This window comes from Micropterus salmoides, unplaced genomic scaffold, assembly GCF_014851395.1.
Source record: "Micropterus salmoides isolate LMB-PRFRI ecotype aquatic unplaced genomic scaffold, ASM1485139v1 Ms_hic_scaffold_14, whole genome shotgun sequence".
Taxonomy (NCBI): domain Eukaryota; kingdom Metazoa; phylum Chordata; class Actinopteri; order Centrarchiformes; family Centrarchidae; genus Micropterus; species Micropterus salmoides.
Window position 1 is genome coordinate 35255921 of NW_024040485.1, and position 17614 is coordinate 35273534.

The 17614-nt window shown below is 36.4% G+C and overlaps 1 gene segment (V, D, J or C); it reads right to left on the minus strand.

Moving 5' to 3' along the window:
* Positions 1-615: 615 nt before the first annotated feature.
* Positions 616-17116, minus strand: LOC119901648. The segment is given in 3 exon segments: positions 616-805; positions 16375-16681; positions 16772-17116. Coding segments are annotated over 3 exon segments (615 nt in total).
* Positions 17117-17614: the final 498 nt, after the last annotated feature.

Sequence of the window (17614 nt, forward strand, 5' to 3'; positions counted from 1 at the left end):
TTTTGACCTTGTCCCTGTCTCTGGGAAATCGTCCAGTGTTTGTTTCTTTGCTGCAGGCTTTGCTGAGTTACCTGAGTGAACTCACTGGATTCTGGTTCCAGATCAAATTGGCATTATTGAACGCAGCTTTGTTACTGCCGCCTGGTGAAATGCTCACATGTCCGGTATCATAAGTGGCTGTTGTTTTCTTGGTCGTAGACAGCTGAAGTCTGTTTCTGCTGTTCATTCAGTCTCTTGTTCGTTATTGTTGGTGTCCCCATAGTTGTTAGATGTGATGACAGAAAGCTCTCCAGTCTTCCTCTTTGGATGGTAGCACCAGTGGTGGCCTCAAGGATCTGGGGGGCCGTTTCAAGAGCAAATGTGGGGCCCTACCCAACCCCATGATGGGGCTGGTTGGCACAAATTGACAACATGACTTTAATCACCGATCATCAATTTTAGAAAACATTTATGTACATTAAAACATCTTTATAGCAGAGATCTTAATTTTAATTTGCTGCTGGTTAGAATATTTTAATATAAATTATGCCAGAAATTTTATGCTATGGACTCATGCAATCAACCCAAGTGCAAAACCACACCACCAAATGCACACTCACTCCAAGTGCTCACCCCTCACACTACCACTGCACTCAAAATTGGCCGGTACAGGTCTACTCCGTTACAGACGCGCAGTGGCTGGCCAGTCCGGATTAAGGCATGGCTGGCATCACCCTCTGAGTTGATGCAGACTGCCAACAACCTTCGGCCGCTGTGCCGGTCAGCCCATTCGGCTGACATCTCGATTTCACCGACCAAATGTGCACTGATAAATGCAAGGTCGGTAATGAACAAAACTTCATCCTTCAGGATTTCTTCATCACACAGGCTGTGGATGTACTATTCTTAACAGAAACATGGATTGCCCCCGTGGGTGAGTTCGATGCCTTCGCAGAGCTTTTACCTCCTGACTGTACTTTTTTAAATTCCCCAAGGACCACTGGACGTGGAGGAGGAATAGCAACTGTCTTAAAGAGCAGCTCACATTGTAAACTTTTGGCTCCATCTGTTTTTTCCTCATTTGAACTAAGCTCGTTTGTCTTAGGCCGCTCGGATCCTGTACCGTGTGCGGTGGTATATCGCCTGCCGTAATACAACAAATATTTTATCAAGGAGTTTTCTGATTTCTTGGCCCGTATCATGACAGACTATGACAGAGTTTTAATTGTTGGTGACTGTAACGTGCATGTCTGTTGTCCTTCTAAACCACTCACAAAAGATTTTTTGGATATGATTGATGCTTTTAACTTTTTACAATATGTCAGTGGACCCACACAAGAACAAGGGCACACGTTAGATCTTATGGTTTGCCCGTTTTAAATATCCAGACACAGGAAGCCAGTTTTATTTGATTTTAACTTTAACCAACTGCTCCTGCACGCCTAGGCCGTGTGTTTAAGCCGACCACTGCTGCTCAGTTTTCTTGTGCTTTCCAAAGTCAGTCTGACACTGGTCTCTTGGCTGACACAGAGAAATTAACTTCTTCCTTTCTCTCCACATATGCCAGCATTCTTGACATTATTTCTCCTTTAAAAGTTTTGCGCCCCAGACCTAAATCTGAGCCGTGGGTTAATGACACCACCCGTGCAGCAAGGAGAGAGTGCAGGAGAGCAGAGCGCCGGTGGAAGAAAGACAAGCTTCATGTCTCTCTTTATTACTTTAAATTTTAAAGTAAAGCTGGAGAATGTATCAAAAAATAGTTAAACTGAAAAAAATAGATACCTAAAAGAAAAAATGATCCAAAATCTAAACAAACCACGTGTCCTTTTTAAAAGCATTGATTCCATTTTAAACTCACCCCAATCCTCCTGTTTGGAAGCTTCTTCTGAAGTCTGGTTGTTTGTTTGTTTTATTTGGATCCCCATTAGCTTCAGCATAAGCTGAAAGCTATTCTTCCTGGGGTCCTCCAATCTTCCATGTGACAATACAATTTATTACATCACATTACACACTATACGCACAGGATATTACACAACATTTAAATACATATTGTACAATTAATGCCATTGATCACCAAAATAATAAAAATAATAAAATAAATAAATAATTAAAATAAAATGTCGCTCCTCCGAATAGATCTATATCAAAGAATAAGCTAACTAAGAACCCTACAACAGTATCTCCTTAAATTAAATTAATATTAAATATCTAAATTTCTTTGAAGGTAATATTATATATATTACCTTCAAAAATATTATAATATTAAGTGAAGTTTTTAAACCATACAGAGTGTTTTGTTGTTTGATAGTATTTGGGAGCGAGTTCCATTCACACATTGCTCTGTACCTAACTGATAGTTGAATTGATTTTGAAGTCTGTGAGAATATACAATATTTTTTAGACAAGATTACCTCCATTAGAACTCATATTTCCCCACCTGTATCCGACCTCTCTGAAATGATGACCTGTTTAACAATGTTTGATCAGTTTGAGCCTGTGTCGCTTCCTCGCCTCAATAAAATAATTTCACAGCTCAAACCCTCAGCCTGTCCCACAGACATTGTCCCCCTTCTCCTTTTTAAGGAGGTCTGGACCACTATAGGGCCAAGTGTCCAAAAAATGATTAACAGCAGTCTGACTTCAGGAATTGTCCCAGCTTATTGCAAAGAAGCAACTGTTGTACCTCTAATGAAAAAGCTAAATTTGGACATTACAATTTTAGCTAACTACAGACCGATATCAAAGCTTCCTTTTATTTCTAAAATCTTAGAAAAAACTGTATTTGCACAACTACCTACCTTTTTAGATACAAATGGTATTTTAGAATTTTTTCTGGTTTTAAAGCTTTTCATAGTACAGAGACTGCACTTTAGTTTTTTTTTAGAGTTTTTAATGATCTTTTACTAACTACAAACCATGGTGACTCTGCTATTCTTGTGCTTTTAGACCTTACTGCTGCTTTTGATACAATTGATCACGCCATTCTCATTTGTCGCTTTGAGCACTGTGTGGGCATCCGAGATACTGCCCTGCAGTGTTTCAGATCGTATTTATCTGAGCGATGTTTTTATGTAAAACTTGGTGACTTCACGTCATCTACCGCTCCCCTTCTCTGTGGAGTTCCTCAGGGCTCAGTTCTTGGACCACTATTGTTCTCCTTATACATTCTCCCTCTTGGAAACATTTTTAAAAATATGGTATTTTCTACCACTTTTATTCGGACGACTCGCAAATCTACTTGCCCCTGAGAAGAAATGCAAACAGTTCCCTGAATCCTATACTTGAATGTCTCATGGATATTAAGGCCTGGATGTCTTTTAATTTTTTTAATTTAAATGAAGACAAAACTGAGGTCATTGTATTTGGACCCAGCCGAGTTTGTGACTCCACTCCCATAAACCTTGGTTCCCTGCCGTAAAGCCAGTAGTCACCAATTTAGGCATCAAAATTGACTGTGATTTTAAACTTGACAAGCAGATAAACACTGTGGTTAAATCCAGTTTTTATCATTTGAGGCTTTTATCTAAAATTAAACCTGTTTTATCTTTTGATCTTCTTGAGCATGTGATTTATGCTTTTATCTCGACCCGTTTGGATTACCGTAATGCACTTTACATCGGTGTGAACCAAACCTCCCTCTCACGCCTGCAGTTAGTCCGGAATGCAGCTGCTCGTCTTTTAACAGGAACCCGGAAACATGAACACATTACCCCCATTCTGGCCTCGCTCCACCGGCTTCCTGAACATTTTAGAATACATTTTAAGATTTTAATGTTTGTTTTTAAGTCACTTAATGGGTTGGCACCTCTGAGGTCTGCTGATCAGCTGCGGCTGAACGTGCCCAGGACCAGGCTGAAGACCAGGGGCGATCGCTCTTCTTCAGCAGTTGCCCCCAAACTGTGAAATGACTTACCTCCTCACATTAAAGTGGCGCCCAACCTCCACACCTTTAAATCTCGTTTAAACATACTTTTATTCCCCGGCTTTTAATTCACCATGAGAGCTGCTGTGGTCTTCGTTGTCGCTGTCAGTGTTGTTATATGTTTTGTTTTTATTTATCATGAGCATATTCTATATCATCTCTGTAAAGCACTTTGGTAACCTTGTTGTTTTTTAAATTGTGCTATATAAATAAAGTGGATTGGATTGAGATTGTGTCACACTTTATAACAGTTAGACCGCATTAAGTAACTTTACTGTAGTGTCAGTGGATGGCTCTTCTTCTGTGGTGTTGTCCCCGTTTTGTTGCAGTATTGTATATTATGTGGGTCATGTTAGGTGGAGAAGCTGTGTACCTGACTATCAGTAAAAGGCAATAAATCTAAATTGAACGTTATGAAGCAGCGGCAGGTCCGAGCTACTGTAGCGTTAGCTGGCTACTCGTGGCTGCATCACTGTGGGATGGTAAACAAATCGCTCCACATTAGCTTTTTACCATTACATCATTTCTTGCAGGCTTTGACACTTTGACATAACAGTGGTACAGAGGAAAGTAACATGTTGCATTAGTTGGTGAAGTAATGTGAAAGCGATTTAACTTTGCACCAGACAACATTAGCAACTGCTCGGCGTTAGCCAGCGAGATAACGCTATCTAACTTGAGCCAACTGAAGAACAAAATCAAAATATGTTTTACATGCTTTGTAGTAATGTTAGCTTACCTGTCCAATAGGATGAAAGCCAACTCCGGGTCTGTTTTTATACCCAAAACAAAGTGGAGGTTTCTCCATGATTCAAAGCCCTGCTGATGTTGATCCGTGTTTAGATCTGATTCACATTTGTCCTGACAAGCTTCATCAGATAAAACTTTTTTTAGTTTTTTATCCTTATGTGGAGTTTGTGTTGGAGTCTTTGTTGTGCTGGGAGTAGGTCGTTTCTTAGTGTTAGCAGACTCCATGTCGTAAGTTGCAGTGTCGTCGCTGCTGAGTGCAAAGTCAGTAGACACAGCGAGCGGCTCGGAAGATAATAGCCTAACCCGGCAAGTGGATCATTTTAATGTCAGATTACAACCCCTTCACACACAGGCAATAAAAAAAGAATTCATTTTAGTAGAAAAACTACATATAGTCTCTTTTTAAAGTTTAACAGTGTGTGACTCCCTCTAGTGGACGTTGTGGAGTATTCTGTTGTCTTTGCTCCAAAGGTTTTTGTACAGAGTTTTGGTGTTTCCTGTCACTGTGGGCTGCAGAGCACAGTAGTACACAGCAGAGTCTGTCACTGCAGCAGAGGAGATCTGCAGATCCATTTGGGTTTTATCATCACTCACTTTAAAAGATAGTCTAGGGACGGAATCTGATATTGGTAGTCCTGTTCCTGAGTGTGAAATAAGGAACTTTGGTGGTTTTCCTGGATGCTGTAGATACCAGAAGAATCGATCTTGACCAGTTGCTTTTTTAGAGTATGTGTAGGACAGAGTAACAGAGCTGCCTTCTAAAGTGAACTCTTCATTCCTGACTGCAGTGAGTTCTTCACAGCTGACACCTGAAGGAAGAGATAACTCTGTTATTTCATGTTGTAAAAGACTCAACAAATGAATCCCATCCAGAAAAGTTAGTAATGAAACTTTCTCAGCAGGATCTCACATACCTGTTAGAATGGATAGTAACAGTAGAGAAAGTACATAATAGTCCAATGACAGCATGTTGAATAAAGGGAATGTTTCTGCTTTGTGTATTGAACTCTGCTGAATATGGAAGTTCCTCTCTCTTCACTAACAGCTTAGCTCCTCCCTCAATCTCTCCGTCTCCTCGCAGCTCTGGATTTTCACTTCTCTCTGTTCCACTTCCTACCTTACCAGTAAATTCTACAGGATGTGAAAGTTTTTGCTTTATTTTCTGTAAATGAGACGTAGGTAACACTTTATTTTAAGGTGCTTGCAATAGGCAGTAATTAACAGTTAATAAGACACTTATAAGACCTTATAGGATGCTTATAAACAACAATAGAAGTGTTAATTAAAGCATAATAAACTATTAATTGATTAATTATTGCTTATAAGACAATTATAGGCCTTTATTAGAGCTATAAGTTATATATACCTCATGAATGCGAGATTGGACATCACATTGTAATTTGCACTCCTAATACAGCTACCCTTTATAATGCAGTACATTTCTTATTTTCTTAGACAACTAAGATGGTTTGTGAAGGTTTTATCTTGTTCCTGTCGACTTTAAATGTGTATTTTATGACGATAAAATGACAGTTAATTTGAATAGAGTCTGGTGGGTTTGACGATTTCAGGGATGTTTCATGTTAAAACAAAACGGATCTTACTCTTTAACAAAAGCTTGACCTCAGCTGGGATCCTTTCCATAATGTTGTCAGACACTAAGAATAATTATCTGAGCGTGTCAGTGGCAAAACAAGCACGTTATGGATGCAAACTGAAGGTGTGCAGCGGCATATTAATGTTACATTGTAGCTTGTTTCACGCTGCCACTGCAGCCATCTCTTGGACCAATTTCTAATGTCCAGATTGAGAGAAAACACCCTAAGACATTATTCAAGCTGCTCTAAAAATCCAAGTGCTAAAGTAAGCTTACACGACATGCCTTATTTTATATCTGCATGCTAATGTTAGTTTAAACTACATGCCTTATTTTATATCTGCATGCTAATGTTAGTTTAAACTACATGCCTTATTTTATATCTGCATGCTAATGTTAGTTTAAACTACATGCCTTATTTTATATCTGCATGCTAATGTTAGTTTAAACTACATGCCTTATTTTATAGCTGCATGCTAATGTTAGCTTAAACTACATGCCTTATTTTATAGCTGCATGCTAATGTTAGCTTAAACTACATGCCTTATTTTAAACTACATGCCTTATTTTAAACTACATGCTTTATTTTATATCTGCATGCTAATGTTTAAACTACCTGCCTTATTTTATAGCTGCATGCTAATGTTAGCTTAAACTACATGCCTTATTTTAAACTACATGCCTTATTTTATAGCTGCATGCTAAAGTTAGCTTAAACGACATGCCTTATTTTATAGCTGCATGCAAAAGTTAGCTTAAACAACTCGCCTTATTTTATAGCTGCATGCTAATGTTAGCTTAAACTACATGCCTTATTTTAATCTACATGCCTTATTTTAAACTACATACCTTATTTTATAGCTGCATGCTAATGTTAGCTTAAACTACATGCCTTATTTATATCTGCATGCTAATGTTAGTTTAAACTACATGCCTTATTTTATAGCTGCATGCTAATGTTAGCTTAAACTACATGCCTTATTTTATAGCTGCATGCTAATGTTAGCTTAAACTACATGCCTTATTTTAAACTACATGCCTTATTTAAACTACATGCTTTATTTTATATCTGCATGCTAATGTTTAAACTACCTGCCTTATTTTATAGCTGCATGCTAATGTTAGCTTAAACTACATGCCTTATTTTAAACTACATGCCTTATTTTATAGCTGCATGCTGAAGTTAGCTTAAACGACATGCCTTATTTTATAGCTGCATGCTAAAGTTAGCTTAAACAACTCGCCTTATTTTATAGCTGCATGCTAAAGTTAGCTTAAACAACTCGCCTTATTTTATAGCTGCATGCTAATGTTAGCTTAAACTACATGCCTTATTTTAATCTACATGCCTTATTTTAAACTACATACCTTATTTTATAGCTGCATGCTAATGTTAGCTTAAACTACATGCCTTATTTTAATCTACATGCCTTATTTTAAACTACATACCTTATTTTATAGCTGCATGCTAAAGTTAGCTTAAACTACATGCCTTATTTTATGGCTGCATGCTAACGTTAGCTTAAACTACATGCCTTATTTTAAACTACATACCTTATTTTAAACTACATGCCTTATTTTAATCTACATGCCTTATTTCATAGCTGCATGCTAATGTTAGCTTAAACTACATGCCTTATTTTAATCTACATGCCTTATTTTAATCTACATGCCTTATTTTATAGCTGCATGCTAATGTTAGCTTAAACTACATGCCTTATTTTAATCTACATGCCTTATTTAAACTACATACCTTATTTTATAGCTGCATGCTAAAATTAAGTGTCAATGTTAATAAAAATGTATTTCATAAGCTGCCTATAAATATTAAGATTTTTTAACCCTAACCCACTACAAGTGTCTTACAAGGAAATAACAATTCTGTTAATTTATCAATAACCAGCCCATATAAAATGTTAATAAACAGCTTAATAATGTTTATGACAGGTAAATAAACATCAACTAGTTCCTAATAAGGGCCTATAAGTGTCTTATCAATAATAAATGAGTTAATTGTGCTTTAGTTAACACTTATTTGTGTTATAAACATCTTTATAAAGTGTTTGATTATTTTTTAATTGTTGCTTATTAACTGTTAATTACTGCTTATTACAAGCACCTTCAAATAAAGTGTTACCGAGACATATTTATATTTACTGGTGTTCTTAATTCTCTGCAATTATGCTTTTCTTTCTTTCTGATTTTCTTTAAGTCAGCCAAAGTGAAAGCACTTGTGATTAACTTAAAGAAAATAGAGCTCACAGCCGGATGCTGAGTTCATCAGTCAGTTATCGTCTATTCCATAAACCAATCACAATTACGCTTTTTGCGTTCCGTCGGCATTACGTTGTCAACTGGCATTTGGGTCGGGGTCTTCTGCGTTTGCATCGCAGTGCATCTGGGAGTCTTTGTTTTTTTGTTTTTATTTTGATTTGATTTATTCTTTTTCTTTCTTCCACCCTATTGGCTACTGGGGTTCTTGCCTGCCTGTTACAGTCGTGGCGTCCCACTCTCACTAACAACTACATTCTTTAACAGGCTTATGCGCACACACATGTACACACACACACACATACAGACACATTCACCCACACGCACACAGACACAAACAAACTTAGGTTGTCCCTGGTAGAATTATTCCTGATGCTTTTCTTTCAGTTACTTATTTAAATTAATTATTATTCCAGCTCTCGTGGCTGTGCTGTGTTGCTTATTTAGAGTGTGTGACTGTTTCTTGTTTTCATTGTTCTCTTAGTTGTCTTACTATGTCAGCTGTTTATTGCTGCTGTTCGGCTGGTTGTCTTTTACTATTATTTTTTATTTTATTTTATAGTTGCATGCTAAAGTTAGCTTAAACTACATCCCTTATTTTAAACTGCATGCCTTATTTTACAGCTGCATGCTAAAGTTAGCTTAAACTACATGCCTTATTTTAGAGCTGCATGCTAAAGTTAGCTTAAAATCCATGCCTTATTTTATAGCTGCATGCTAAAGTTAGCTTAAACTACATGCCTTAAACGACATGCCTTATGTTATAGCTGCATGCTAAAGTTAGCTTAAACTACATCCCTTATTTTAAACTACATGCCTTATTTTACAGCTGCATGCTAAAGTTAGCTTAAACTACATGCCTTAAACGACATGCCTTATTTTATAGCTGCATGCTAAAGTTAGCTTAAACTACATCCCTTATTTTAAACTACATGCCTTATTTTACAGCTGCATGCTAAAGTTAGCTTAAACTACATGCCTTGTTTTAGAGCTGCATGCTAAAGTTAGCTTAAAATCCATGCCTTATTTTATAGCTGCATGCTAAAGTTAGCTTAAACTACATGCCTTAAACGACATGCCTTATTTTATAGCTGCATGCTAAAGTTAGCTTAAACTACATGCCTCATTTTAAACTACATACCTTATTTTAAACTACATGCCTTAGTTTATATCTGCATGCTAATGTTAGCTTAAAGTACATGCCTTATTTTAGAGCTGCATGCTAAAGTTAGCTTAAAATCCATGCCTTATTTTAGAGCTGCATGCTAAAGTTAGCTTAAACTACATGCCTTATTTTAAACTACGTGCCTTATTTTATAGCTGCATGCTAAAGTTAGCTTAAACGACATGCCTTATTTTATAGCTGCATGCTAACGTTAGCTTAAATGGCATGCCTTATTTTATATCTTGATGCTAATGTTAGCTTAAAGTACATGCCTTATTTTAAACTACATGCCTTATTTTATAGCTGCATGCTAAAGTTAGCTTAAACAACTCGCCTTATTTTATAGCTACATGCTAAAGTTAGCTTAAACTACATGCCTTCTTTTATGGCTGCATGCTAAAGTTAGATTAAACTACATGCCTTATTTTATAGCTGCATGCTAAAGTTAGCTTAAACAACTCGCCTTATTTTATAGCTACATGCTAAAGTTAGCTTAAACTACATGCCTTATTTTATAGCTGCATGCTAAAGTTAGCTTAAACTACATGCCTTATTTTAAACTACATGCCTTATTTTATAGCTGCATGCTAAAGTTAGCTTAAACTACATGCCTTATTTTATAGCTGCATGCTAAAGTTAGCTTAAACAACTCGCCTTATTTTATAGCTACATGCTAAAGTTAGCTTAAACTACATGCCTTATTTTATATCTGCGTGCTAATGTTAGCTTAAACTACATGCCATATTTTATAGCTGCATGCTAAAGTTAGCTTAAACTACATGCCTTATTTTATATCTGCATGCTAATGTTAGCCTAAACTAATGCCTTATTTTATATCAGCGTGCTAATGTTAGCTTAAACTACATGCCGTATTTTATATCTGCATGCTAACAGTAGCTTAAACTACATGCCTTATTTTAAACTACATGCCTTATTTTATAGCTTAATGCTAAAGTTAGCTTACACGACATGCCTTATTTTATATCTGCATGCTAATGTTAGCTTAAACTACATACCTTATTTTAAACTACATGCCTTATTTTATAACTGCATGCTAACATTAGCTTAAACTACATGCCTTATTTTATAGCTGCATGCTAAAGTTAGCTTAAACTACATGCCTTATTTTAAACTACATGCCTTATCTTATAGCTGCATGCTAAAGTTAGCTTAAACTACATGCCTTAACTTATAGCTGCATGCTAATGTTAGCTTAAACTACATGCCTTATCTTATAGCTGCATGCTAAAGTTAGCTTAAACTACATGCCTTATTTTATAGCTGCATGCTAAAGTTAGCTTAAACGACATGCCTTATTTTATGCTTTTCTTTTCTTCTGATTTTCTTTAAGTCAGCCAAAGTGAAAGCACTTGTGATTAACTTAAAGAAAATAGAGCTCACAGCCGGATGCTGAGTTCATCAGTCAGTTATCGTCTATTCCATAAACCAATCACAATTACACTTTTGCGTTCCGTCGGCATTACGTTGTCAACTGGCATTTGGGTCGGGGTCTTCTGCGTTTGCATCGCAGTGCATCTGGGAGTCTTTGTTTTTTTTTGTTTTTATTTTGATTTGATTTATTCTTTTTCTTTCTCCCACCCCTATTGGCTACTGGGTTCTTGCCTGCCTGTTACAGTCGTGGCGTCCCACTCTCACTAACAACTACATTCTTTAACAGGCTTATGCGCACACACATGTACACACACACACATACAGACACATTCACCCACACGCACACAGACACAAACAAACTTAGGTTGTCCCTGGTAGAATTATTCCTGATGCTTTTCTTTCAGTTACTTATTTAAATTAATTATTATTCCAGCTCTCGTGGCTGTGCTGTGTTGCTTATTTAGAGTGTGTGACTGTTTCTTGTTTTCATTGTTCTCTTAGTTGTCTTACTATGTCAGCTGTTTATTGCTGCTGTTCGGCTGGTTGTCTTTTACTATTATTATATTTTTATTGTTTTTTATTTTCTAGCTGCATGCTAAAGTTAGCTTAAACTACATGCCTTATTTTAGAGCTGCATGCTAAAGTTAGCTTAAACTACATGCCTTATTTTATAGCTGCATGCTAATGTTAGCTTAAACTACATCCCTTATTTTAAACTGCATGCCTTATTTTATAGTTGCATGCTAAAGTTAGCTTAACTACATGCCTTATTTTAGAGCTGCATGCTAAAGTTAGCTTAAACTACATGCCTTATTTTAGAGCTGCATGCTAAAGTTAGCTTAAACTACATCCCTTATTTTAAACTGCATGCCTTATTTTCTAGCTGCATGCTAAAGTTAGCTTAAACTACATGCCTTATTTTAGAGCTGCATGCTAAAGTTAGCTTAAACTACATGCCTTATTTTATAGCTGCATGCTAATGTTAGCTTAAACTACATCCCTTATTTTAAACTGCATGCCTTATTTTCTAGCTGCATGCTAAAGTTAGCTTAAACTACATGCCTTATTTTAGAGCTGCATGCTAAAGTTAGCTTAAACTACATGCCTTATTTTAGAGCTGCATGCTAAAGTTAGCTTAAACTACATGCCTTATTTTAGAGCTGCATGCTAAAGTTAGCTTAAACTACATCCCTTATTTTAAACTGCATGCCTTATTTTCTAGCTGCATGCTAAAGTTAGCTTAAACTACATGCCTTATTTTAGAGCTGCATGCTAAAGTTAGCTTAAACTACATGCCTTATTTTCTAGCTGCATGCTAATGTTAGCTTAAACTACATCCCTTATTTAAACTGCATGCCTTATTTTCTAGCTGCATGCTAAAGTTAGCTTAAACTACATGCCTTATTTTAGAGCTGCATGCTAAAGTTAGCTTAAACTACATGCCTTATTTTAGAGCTGCATGCTAAAGTTAGCTTAAACTACATGCCTTATTTTAGAGCTGCATGCTAAAGTTAGCTTAAACTACATCCCTTATTTTAAACTGCATGCCTTATTTTCTAGCTGCATGCTAAAGTTAGCTTAAACTACATGCCTTATTTTAGAGCTGCATGCTAAAGTTAGCTTAAACTACATGCCTTATTTTAGAGCTGCATGCTAAAGTTAGCTTAAACTACATCCCTTATTTTAAACTGCATGCCTTATTTTCTAGCTGCATGCTAAAGTTAGCTTAAACTACATGCCTTATTTTAGAGCTGCATGCTAAAGTTAGCTTAAACTACATGCCTTATTTTATAGCTGCATGCTAATGTTAGCTTAAACTACATGCCTTATTTTAATCTACATGACTTATTTTAAACTACATACCTTATTTTATAGCTGCATGCTAAAGTTAGCTTAAACTACATGCCTTATTTTATGGCTGCATGCTAACGTTACCTTAAACTACATGTCTTATTTTATGGCTGCATGCTAAAGTTAGATTAAACTACATCCCTTATTTTAAACTGCATGCCTTATTTTCTAGCTGCATGCTAAGTTAGCTTAAACTACATGCCTTATTTTATAGCTGCATGCTAAAGTTAGCTTAAACTACATGCCTTATTTTATAGCTGCATGCTAATGTTAGCTTAAACTACATGCCTTATTTTAATCTACATGCCTTATTTTAAACTACATACCTTATTTTATAGCTGCATGCTAAGTTAGCTTAAACTACATGCCTTATTTTATGGCTGCATGCTAACGTTACCTTAAACTACATGTCTTATTTTATGGCTGCATGCTAAAGTTAGATTAAACTACATGCCTTATTTTATAGCTGCATGCTAATGTTAGCTTAAAGTACATGCCTTATTTTAAACTACATGCCTTATTTATAGCTGCATGCTAATGTTAGCTTAAACTACATGCCTTATTTTAAACTACATACCTTATTTTAAACTACATGCCTTATTTTATATCTGCATGCTAATGTTAGCTTAAACTACATGCCTTCTTTTAAACTACATGCCTTATTTCATAGCTGCATGCTAAAGTTAGCTTAAACTACATGCCTTATTTTAAACTACATGCCTTATTTTATAGCTGCATGCTAAAGTTAGCTTAAAGTACATGCCTCATTTTATAGCTGCATGCTAATGTTAGCTTAAACTACCTGCCTTATTTTATATCTGCATGCTAATGTTAGCTTAAACTACATGCCTTATTTTAAACTACATGACTTATTTTAAACTACATACCTTATTTTATAGCTGCATGCTAAAGTTAGCTTAAACTACATGCCTTATTTTATGGCTGCATGCTAACGTTACCTTAAACTACATGTCTTATTTTATGGCTGCATGCTAAAGTTAGATTAAACTACATCCCTTATTTTAAACTGCATGCCTTATTTTCTAGCTGCATGCTAAAGTTAGCTTAAACTACATGCCTTATTTTAGAGCTGCATGCTAAGTTAGCTTAAACTACATGCCTTATTTTATAGCTGCATGCTAATGTTAGCTTAAACTACATGCCTTATTTTAATCTACATGCCTTATTTTAAACTACATACCTTATTTTATAGCTGCATGCTAAAGTTAGCTTAAACTACATGCCTTATTTTATGGCTGCATGCTAACGTTACCTTAAACTACATGTCTTATTTTATGGCTGCATGCTAAAGTTAGATTAAACTACATGCCTTATTTTATAGCTGCATGCTAATGTTAGCTTAAAGTACATGCCTTATTTTAAACTACATGCCTTATTTTATAGCTGCATGCTAATGTTAGCTTAAACTACATGCCTTATTTTAAACTACATGCCTTATTTTATAGCTGCATGCTAATGTTAGCTTAAACTACATGCCTTATTTTAAACTACATACCTTATTTTAATCTACATGCCTTATTTTATAGCTACATGCTAAAGTTAGCTTAAACTACGTGCCTTATTTTATAGCTGCATGCTAAAGTTAGCTTAAACTACATGCCTTATTTTAAACTACGTGCCTTATTTTATTTTATAGCTGCATGCTAAAGTTAGCTTAAACTACATGCCTTATTTATGGCTGCATGCTAACGTTACAATTAAACTACATGCCTTATTTTATAGCTGCATGCTAACGTTAGCTTAAATGGCATGCCTCATTTTATATCTTCATGCTAATGTTAGCTTAAAGTACATGCCTTATTTTAAACTACATGCCTTATTTTATAGCTGCATGCTAAAGTTAGCTTATAATCCATGCCTTATTTTATAGCTGCATGCTAAAGTTAGCTTAAACAACTCGCCTTATTTTATAGCTGCATGCTAATGTTAGCTTAAACTACATGCCTTATTTTAATCTACATGCCTTATTTTAAACTACATACCTTATTTTATAGCTGCATGCTAATGTTAGCTTAAACTACTGCCTTATTTTAATCTACATGCCTTATTTTAAACTACATACCTTATTTTAGCTGCATGCTAAAGTTAAGTGTCAATGTTAATAAAATGTATTTCATAAGCTGCCTATAATATTAGATTTTTTAACCCTAACCCACTACAAGTGTCTTACAAGGAAATAACAATTCTGTTAATTTATCAATAACCAGCCCTTATAAAATGTTAATAAACAGCTTAATAATGTTTATGACAGGTAAATAAACATCAACTAGTTCCTAATAAGGGCCTATAAGTGTCTTATCAATAATAAATGAGTTAATTGTGCTTTAGTTAACACTTATTTGTGTTATAAACATCTTTATAAAGTGTTTGATTATTTTTAATTACTGCTTATTAACTGTTAATTACTGCTTATTACAAGCACCTTCAAATAAAGTGTTACCGAGACATTTATATTTACTGGTGTTCTTAATTCTCTGCAATTATGCTTTTCTTTCTTTCTGATTTTCTTTAAGTCAGCCAAAGTGAAAGCACTTGTGATTAACTTAAAGAAAATAGAGCTCACAGCCGGATGCTGAGTTCATCAGTCAGTTATCGTCTATTCCATAAACCAATCACAATGTGTTTTAAGACTCCATATTATTGACATGGTGTCATGGTTTTGGGTTTTGATGTTGTTATTTTCTATTTTATGTTGTATCTCCTGTGTCTTGTCTTACTTCTTTCCTGCCCTCGTGTTTTCCCGCCCGTTTGATTGGCTGCCCTGTCCTAATTAGTTTCACCTGTGTCTACTTAATCTCCCCTCACTTGTGTGTTTAGTCTGTGCGCCTGCCTTGTCTTTGTCTATATGTCAAGCTTTCTAGCCATTTCCCAGTGTTTTCCTGTGTTTTGGATTTTGGCCTGATGTATTAGACCGTTTAGATTTGGTTTATTGCTGCTTCCTTTGGATGTGTTGCTATGTGTCTGCCTGTGTGGACCTTGGCCTGCCTCAGCTTGCTGTAAGTCAGTGTACTCTTTTATTTTGAAAACCATAAAACTGAACCTGCCATGCCTCTGGTTCTGGGTCTGGTCCACTCCCTCGTGTTCCTCTTTGCCCACTTGAACTTACTGTGACACAAAGATATTATCTCTGTATGTTCCCTTTGCCTATAGGTTTAAAAATCATGATTGAAAACCCTCGAGGAAGATCATTCAGAGACATCCCCTCCTAATGAAAGGCTTCCTGCTAAGTGTTGTTAAAATGATTTATACCTATAAGATATTACAAATATTTCATTGATTCATGTAGAATATAAGTAATTTAAGACTTCATCATCACACTGAAGTTTAACAGTGTGTGACTCCCTCTAGTGGACGTTGTGGAGTATTCTGTTGTCTTTGCTCCAAAGGTTTTTGTACAGAGTTTTGGTGTTTCCTGTCACTGTGGGCTGCAGAGCACAGTAGTACACAGCAGAGTCAGTCAGCTGAAGCTTCTGGATCTTCAGAGGAACTGATCTTGAGGTGGAATCCAGTGTGGATGAAAATCTCTCCTTGTACTCGTCCTCTGTTTTCCCCTCACCGATCTTAAAGCGGCTCAGTATGAATTCAGGGCTGTTGTTTCCATCCTGTTTGTACCAGAAGAGATAATAATTTGATGAACTGCTGTTATATAGACAGCCAAGTGTTACTGGCTCTCCTTCAGCAGCAGTCACGTCTCCTTCTGGTTGCAGCACGTTGTCTTTTTGTGCTCTGCATTCTGTAAAACAGCAACAAACAGTATCAGTGTGCTGTTAAAGAATCATGTCAATGTTGGATTGATATCAGAGAACCAGAGTTGTGTTCATACCAAGGCACACAGCAGCCAGCAACACTGAGATGAACAGAGGCGTCATATCTGCAGTGTTGAGGAACTGTGAGCTCCAGCAAGTATAAAGAAGGCTGTGATCTCTCTGTTTAGTCTTCATCAACACTAAGTTGGTGGATTAGAAGGAGGAGCCTGATCACAGTGACGGGGCTCATTCACAGCCCTGTGTTATTCCCCGACTGACAACTTTACACTCAACACATTTTCCTCACTCTCTCCTTTCCTAGTGTGACAATTAGGATCAATTAGTGAATGTTTTTAATATGGTATCAGCATCATGTTAAAGGCCTGTCAGTTTGCCAGCCTGTCCACAGCTTCTCCAGATAAAGGGCTAAAATATGAAGCCTGTTCAGAACACATAAGGATCTCCAAAACCAGCTCGGTGTGTCGACCATTTCAAACAGGATGTTGCCTGAGAGCGAATGGTTAAGAGCTGCTACCACCAGTTTACACATAGAGTCTTCAGCAAACACTCCCTCACTCCCACAATGGGCAGTCCATCCTTTCTAGACTCTTCCAAGGGCTGATTTAGGTGTTTCGATCTCTGGAGCTGCCGCATTACTGACAGTGAAAGCAGAGATGTTTGTGTTAATTATGGTTGGACATCTCCCCTCTAACAAATGAAGGCAGTCTGTGCAAACATGGAGCTTATTCTGTCTCCAACACTGGTGTGAAACTGGTCATGACTCAGGCTTTGGAGCGAAACATTAAGGTGTTTGTCCTCCTTGTCTGGATGTAAAGTGCAGTGGGACTCTGGCCGACGTTACATACCAGCTTATTATTACAGGCATCAAACTTACAGTCCATAATTTATTGTCAGATGTA